This window comes from Mus pahari, chromosome 23 (assembly GCF_900095145.1).
Source record: "Mus pahari chromosome 23, PAHARI_EIJ_v1.1, whole genome shotgun sequence".
NCBI classification, from domain to species: Eukaryota; Metazoa; Chordata; class Mammalia; order Rodentia; family Muridae; genus Mus; species Mus pahari.
This window is the reverse complement of record NC_034612.1, coordinates 6,301,963-6,309,671: the sequence shown is the minus strand read 5'-3', so window position 1 is coordinate 6,309,671 and position 7,709 is coordinate 6,301,963. Positions and strand designations below refer to the sequence as shown.

Genomic DNA, 7,709 nt, shown 5'->3' with positions numbered 1-7,709 from the left:
AGAGAGAGAGAGAGAGAGAGAGAGAGAGAGAGAGAGAGAGAGAGAGAGAGAGAACTCATCTTGAAGTAACATTCCATTCTGTCTGTCTTGCTATTCTGTCAACCATAATAAGTCACATGACCTACCTAGAAGATTCTCCTTTAGTGGGAGGAGTTGCAGAGTTACATTTCAGGGAGAGAGAGAGAAAGAGAGAGAGAGAGAGAGAGAGAGAGAGAGAGAGAGAGAGAGAGAGAGAGAGAGCGAGCTGTAGCTGTTTTTGTATTCTCACCCCCAATTTCAAGTCGTTGGTATTGCTTGGTTACCTTATCTGGAATAACTATGTCATGGGACACACAGACACAAGATCTCAGGGACTGGACCATCCCATCAAATACAACCCCCCACGCCCTCTTGATCCCAGCTTCCCTCTTCAAACAGAAACTCCCAAACAGCAAGCTGGCTGTTCCTCTTCTTCAACAGCTATATAATCAAAATGCAGTTGCTTCCTTGGTTATTTCCAAACAGGCACTTGAATTTTTTTTTTCTGTAAGATTTCTCAATGCGCATGCAAAGAGCAAACCGGCAGGACACTTTTCCAGGGGGCCACAACCATACTCGATAGGAAAGAGTCATTCCTTCCTCCACGGTGTTCCCTAAGAGTGGGACCGTCAGTTGTGAGAGAGGTCAAGCATGGAGCACGGGATTAGTAACTGAGATGCACCATGAAGAGCATTGTCTCCTGTCCACAGGAGATACAGTCCTTAATCTCAACAGATGCCTGTAACCAATTCCTGCATCAGTACCAACTCCTGTAACAACGCTGCCCATCTCCTTTTGTAACTAAGCACCTGTCTTGCACTATGATGGAAATATTTCAGTTCAAGGTATCATAGTCCATACAGCATGGACACTCTGCACAAAGAAACAATCTATTTCCTAGACAGGGTGAAATAGACCACCATACTAAGCTAACCATGCTCTTCAGAATGATCTGAAGTGTAAAACTTGGGAATTACTTGTTTCTAGAATTTTCCACTTCTTTATATTTTTTCCCCCAAACCACATGAAGCCACAGAAAAAGCAAGACCATGGGTAAGAGAGGGGGGATTGCTGTAATCTATGGAGGGCAAAAGCACTTTGTAGCCAGAAGCTCTTGGATTCATGTGTCCACTAGCTGTGTGACCCTGATCAAATTACATCACCTCCCTGTGTCTGTTTCTCCATCCATAATATGAAATTAATAAGTGAGATGCATGCATTTTCAATTCAATGTCTGGCACACACATAATAAAATGTATAACCGTCATATAATGTTTCCAGTGTACTGGCTAATTGGATATATATATATATATATATATATATAAAATTTACTGTAATTTAGATTTGCCACCAATTTTGTAGGGTTGCAGATGAGAAAACAGAAGCCTAGAGTAGTGGAATCACCTACCCAAGGTCACACAGATAAAAAAAAAAAAACTGTTATTATTATCAATTACTAAAAAAAAAAAAAAAAAAAAAAAAGATTTCATTCTCTGATTAAGGGACAGGTTCCTTTAAAGAGCGCCACCTAGAGACCAGGTGCACAGAGCCTTAGCCGATGGATGGCACAACCCTCACACACAGATCTGCAGGCTGCAGGCTCCTTAGGGGCTCTTCTGTCTTCCCCAGGTCCTATTCTCGCTCTCCCAGCTATTCGTCCAAGTCTGGCAAGAGGAGCCCACCTAGCAGAAACTCCAGGTCTCGTCGAAGTCCCAGCTACTCTCGCTACAGCCCCAGCAGGTATCACCCCATCCCCCAGGGCCGATCCACCCCACCCCCACCCCCGCCCTGCGCACCCCTACTCTCGCTCCTGAGCCACATCCCTTTGACCTTACTTTTTTATACACAATATCCCAAGCCCTAACCCAGCAAAGGTAGGGACAGGAATTCTTGCAATCCTTTTTTTTTTTCAATCAAAAGTGGCAACAAGGCCTCAATACGCCCTTTATTCTACTGTCCTTTCACATCCGGGTGCTCAACTTGCTTCATCCTCTTGCCCCTGTATTCACAGCCCTGATTCTTGCCCACCCCAGGGCCTTCTGATATGTCCCTCCTCACCCACTAGTATGTGTGCCTCTGCCACGGGGCGCGAGAACGCACCCACGCATTCGCGGAGGCCGCCACTCTGCCTCATGCCCAGCTCACCCCATGGTGCTCACAGAAGCAGATTCTTGCCAGAGTGGGTCATCTTCCCCCACCCCTGACAAAGCCCAGCCTCGGTGAACACAGTTAAGAGTCTCGCACAGCACGCACCCGGAGAAAAGCCAGCCCAGCCCTAGATACCTAGTAACACCCACTGCCCCTCGTGCCCGCTGCTACACCCCTTCAGGGACCGGGACCTAAAGTATGGTGAGAAGGAACCACAGCCCCGAGAACGTGCGCGCCGGAGGCGACAGTCCTACTCGCCCATGAGGAAGCGCCGGAGAGACTCCCCAAGTCACCTGGAGGCCCGGAGGATAACCAGGTGAGAGAGGCAAGAGCAGGACTTTGCCTGCTTCCAACCTTCTCCCCATATGGACGATGGTGCTGCCAACATCTTCTTTTGCTTCCCTGAAACTGGGGGATGGGGGATGGGTGGGCTCCAGAATAGCCCTTCCAGCAGCCCCTAAAATGATGGCATGTGTTTCAAAGCCTTCCCTAGTGTGGAATCTTAACAAACTTCCAATCTACTAGGCCTGCAGTGGGGCAGGGACCTCGATAGCATGTGGCCCAAGCGACCTTGTCCTGGAGACTGCAGAGAAGACAATAGGCCAATTTGAGGAACAGTGTGTAGCCTAGGGGGTGTTTGTTCCCACAGGGCAGGGTACTGGCTCAGTTATCCAGTCTGATCTTGATGGAGATAGTCCTATACCCTAGAATACCTCAGATGCCAGCTTACAATTAAACTCTTCATGATCACACCTTTAACCACGGTCAGACAATGCAAGTAATGTTACAGAGATATCCGACGGCTTAAATGGAGCTATGTGAGTTCCTGGGGGGGAGGGGGGGCACCTAGAGCCTTTTCCTCTCCTTAGGCTGTTTCTCCACCACAAAACAAGGCCTCACTCCCCAAGAGTGTCACGTGGAGGAGATGAAAGGGAACGAGAAGAGGTGACCTGGCTTTGTAAATTTAAACGCTGGACACACTGTGTCCTATCATTATTGACTCAGTGGTCAGAAGAGGTGGAAGTGTGACCTGTGACAGCTAAGGTCTCTGAGGGGAAGCGCTGTTGGCAGAGAGAGGGCAAAGGCTGTGAAAGAAATTGAATTTCTCCGGCTTTGAAACCTGGGAGGATGGCTGGATGTTGTGGGTCCCCGTCCCCATCCCCCCCCCCCCCCCCCCCCCCCCCCCTTGTCCCCCCCCCCCCCAAGTGATGGATGGTCTGGTCAAACAAACAAACAAGCATTGCTCTCTTCCCTGCATCTTCCCTGCATCCATGAGTATCTTGGCCACTGGCATGCTGCTGGCTAACTGATCATGGATGTAGTTCATTTTCTTAAAAATCAGTGCATTCTTTTTCACAGCACCCTACACACACACACACACACACACACACACACACACACACACACCATGAACTTATTTTTTAAAAGAAACGATATACTACAGTGAATGGAAAAGCAGTCTCTCCTGCCTAGAAACAGAACCTACTAGGAATAGAAGGTTCTAGTAAAAGTAAAAAGAGCAAAACAAAACTTCAATTAACAGGCAACGCAGGCAACGCAGACACTGTTGCTAACTGGGATCTCTGAGCCCCAAGCCTGATTTGATTTTTTTTTTTTAAAGTGACATTATCACTTTTTCAGGATAGAATAGCACTAGGCTAAGCCTTTCCTTTGGTCTCAGAACTACCAAGGGTGTGTGTGGGGGGTGGAAAATGTTGTTTTGTTGGGGTGTTTGTTTGTTTGTTTCTAGTTTCAATTTTCTCACTAAGAGTCTGGGGGATAGAAGGATATTGTTTTCCCTGAAACAGCACTGGGGCTCCCTGAGAGCTGATTGAACCTCATGTTTCCTATCTCTGGTCTCTACAGTGCCCGCAAACGCCCTATCCCCTACTACCGACCCAGCCCCTCCTCCTCCAGCAGCCTCAGCAGCGCCTCCTCCTGGTACAGCAGCAGCAGCAGCAGCAGCCGCTCCTCCAGTCGCAGTTACTCCCGGAGCCGGAGTCCTAGTCGGAGCCACAGCAGCCGGAGCCAGACCCGGAGCAGGACGCGGACCAGCCGCAGCTCCAGTTCTCGTAGCCTCAGCCTGGGCTCCCGGAGCCGCAGTCGGAACCGGAGCCTGAGCTACAGCTCGGCAGAAAGCTATGCCAGCACGAGGCGCTAAGCGAAGGCTCTCCGTCGAGCCAGCTGCCCACCGGGAGGACCCCTCTGTACTCTGCAGTCTCCTTTGACTACCTGCCCTTCAGACCATCTCCCGGGTGACAGATACGGAATGCTCCTGGCTCCTGTCCTCCGTGCTTTCCTGGGAAGGTGTTATGGGATACAGGGACTTCTATTCCTTTGCCAAGCTGCTAGGAGCCTCTCTATCAGCGCCATCCTGGGGCTCACCGGGGTTGGATGGATCCATGACTCAGAAGTTTGGGCCTGGCCAAGACATGTGGAGATGGCTCTGTTCCACTCACCCACTGCTCACAGGATATCTCCTAGAGGCCAGGGTTAATCCATCCTCCCCTGCCCACCCCGCACCCCGCCCTTGCCCCCTAATTCTGTCTCATGGCTGCACAGTTTGGAACCAGTGTTGGGAAAAAGAAGAGAGCAAGAGTGGTTGAAATTCAAGATAAGTGCTCGGAGCTTTTATCTCCAGCTCTTGGGTCCAGACATGAGCAGGGGCAGGTGGATGTTGGTGTCATTGACGGTAGGTTTCAGGGAAGATTGGAAATGAGCTCTCTATAGCTGCAAAGAGTCAGGTCATCTGCCCTCCTAGTATGTCACCATGGTCAGGGAAGGGAATCCAGCAGGTTCTAACTTTGTGGAGGCCCTTCACACAGGGCCCTGTGACAACCCAGAGACAATAAGGAGACAGTGGAACAGTCAGCATACCTTGGACAGCAGCCTTACTTCCCAAATTTGCCTCATCCCCGGGAGCTGGCACAAATTCGATTCCACGGGACCATCTGCTGAGCATTCTCAATGCTGTGGCCAGCAGCCAGTCCCCAGCGCCAGCCAGTCTGCCCTTGCCCTCCAGTTGGCGCCTGCCAGCCCCCTCCACAGTGCCCAGTCTGCCACACCCTGGATTCTACCCAGGGGCAGCCTGGCACCTGCTGCCCTACATGAAGACCACTCTCCTTGCCTCTCAGGAATTTTGCCAAGACAGGACACCGCATTGTAAATCAGTGTTGTGGGGGAAAGACTCAGATACAGAGAGCCTGTGACAGAGGGACTTAAATGGTCCCTGTCTCGGGCTCCTGCTAGCTTCTGAGTTTGCTGTCAGCTTAGGGAAGGCCAATCAAACTTAGGGAAGTACCACACTTCGGAAGAGTATAGAAGTACTCTCCTGCCCAGGGCTGACCAGCAAGGGTAAGCTGCCCTCTGATATATAAATGCCACCAGCTGCTTTGTCTGCAGAAGATATTGGGAACAGGCAGGCAAGAGAAATGCTCCTTAAAATAAACTCATGGGCATCCCCCTCACCAGCTGCCTGGCTTTCCTGAGCCTCGTGGGTATCAAGTTTGTGATGACAACAGTTGATCAGAGCCAGGGCACATGGAGAAAGAGCTTCTCTCCCAGCTTTGGATAGTTGCAAGGACAGACTGCATTACTTAGCCTTTTTGCCTCAAGGAAAACATCTGGAGGTGAGTGGGGCCGGGATTCCCGTTATTAAAGCAGTGATCTCCCCCATGCCAAGCTTTCCCAGTCTATCGTGGTGCCTGGGAGTCCAGTGAGCACCAGGGAAGTTCTTCATCCATCAGGAGAGGGGGCGTATCAGTGGCTACATCATGGCTTCTGGCCCAGATGGAAACACCACCCACTGAAACTCATGGATACCTATGCTGACGCCACCACGGGAGGCCGGGTGGCAGGTGTCTGGCACAGGAGTAGGCTCCCCGGGAGGGCATGTGCAGCAACTGTAAATAACCCTTGTCCCCACCCAGGATGCCAACCAATCCAACTGAGCCTCATCTTTTTCATGGAGACAAAGGCTTCCAGGAGCCACCAAACCCTCCTCTGCAGGACAGCTTATGAAGGCAGGAGAGCCTGTCTGGAAGACACAGACTATCTTCATTCAAACCACTCTAGGGGACCATTTTGCCTGGGGCTCCTAGCCAACATTTTTTTTATTTATTAGATTTATTTATTTTTTATTTATTTGTTATTTATGTGATGAGCTCTCTCTCCTCACCATTAGTGGTATTTAATTATTTATTTATGTATTTATTCAGAGAGATTGTGTACCTTGATATATGGTCATTTGTGTATTTGGTGGGATCTTCTAAATTATTTGTGTATCTTTTTTTTTTTTTTTTTTTTTTTTTTTTTTTTTTTTAAATCCTGCTGCTATGGCTGCAGTGGGAACCAAAGGCCAGAGGCATCTTGGTCTTTTTCGTGAATGCTCTAAGCCCCGAATAGCCTGGGACTGACCAAGACGTGTACTAGTCCCAAGGCTTGTTATTCAGCTTGATGCCAGTGAGGTTTGGGCCTGTGCCTCAACCCCATGTGCATGTACTGCCCCATTATCACAGAGATATCAGAAAGATGAAGTCAGCCACAAAGAGCTCATAGTCCTCAATTCAGGGGTGGAGCTTGACATTAGCACGTAAAGTTGCACAAATTTAAAAGAGCTATGAAGGACTCCTTGAATGGCTGCCCAGAATCAGAAGTGCCATGTCTTGGCCAAACGGCCAGCCTCCATGGCATTCCCTTGTGGTTGCAGAAGGACATGGGTAGGGATAGTTTAATACCAGCACAGCTCTTGGAGACAAGGTATCATCCTGATGAGACAAAGTATCATTTTGATGATGTTTGATGCTCGAGCATCGGGAGAGAAAAGATAGGGATGGGCTAACCCAGGGCAGACATTGTGCTCATCTCCATGTCAGCCAAAGGGGTCCACTCCTCTCTATGAGCAAACATGGTTGGTTTCATGTATGTTACCCCTACCTGCTTCTCTTTGCCTCCTAGCTTTTGAGATCAGAAAGCTTTCCTGCTTTGCCCAAGATAGACAAACACTGTTCTGAGAAGAGGGCACGGGCCATCCTGGGGCAAACCCACGACCCAAATCAAACCTCCTTTTGCTGTGATCATTAGGGATGGCACAAAGCTACTTCTGAAACTAGAAAATAAAAGGCAGATGGAGAGACAGCCAGAAGCCCCCCCCCCCCCCCCGCCTGATAAAGGGTCACGTCTAAGCCCATGCTGGGATCTAAGACCTGGAGACCTTTCTCAGTCTTGCCTTCCTAACCAACTGGCAGGGACTTTCAGCCTGCTGGCTATAGAGAGCGCTTGCCCTTTCAGAAGTCATTCTCCGTTGCCTTGCGGGTGCCAGATCGCCTGGTCCAGTTGTGGATTCACCAGCACATCCCTGGCTCTACCCACCAATGTGGTTTGTCATGCTTTAATCCAAGCAAGGGGATATTCTTCCCTTGGGAACAGTTTTCAGAAGGTTGTTTAGATACCTCTAAGGCTAGGATACACTGCTCTTCTGCATCTCCCTCCTCCTCCTCCTCCTCCTCCTCCTCCTCCTCCTCCATCTCTCTCCCCCTCCTACT

General features: G+C 49.7%; 1 protein-coding gene across 2 annotated transcripts in view; it reads left to right on the top strand.

The window, feature by feature from the left end:
• Srrm4 (serine/arginine repetitive matrix 4) overlaps positions 1-6,455 on the top strand; it is a 152,893-nt gene extending 146,438 nt beyond the window's left edge. The window contains exons 11-14 of one of the 2 annotated variants that reach the window (XR_003842969.1): positions 1,648-1,758; positions 2,348-2,482; positions 4,033-5,795; positions 6,096-6,455. Coding sequence is in view for 1 of the 2 variants with exons in the window: in XM_021186662.2 (XP_021042321.1) it covers positions 1,648-1,758; positions 2,348-2,482; positions 4,033-4,327 (541 nt within the window). In the remaining variant the exon portion in view is untranslated. Of the gene's footprint in view, positions 1-1,647; positions 1,759-2,347; positions 2,483-4,032 lie in introns of both variants that reach the window. The other variant, XM_021186662.2, reaches the window with a different exon arrangement.
• Positions 6,456-7,709: the final 1,254 nt, after the last annotated feature.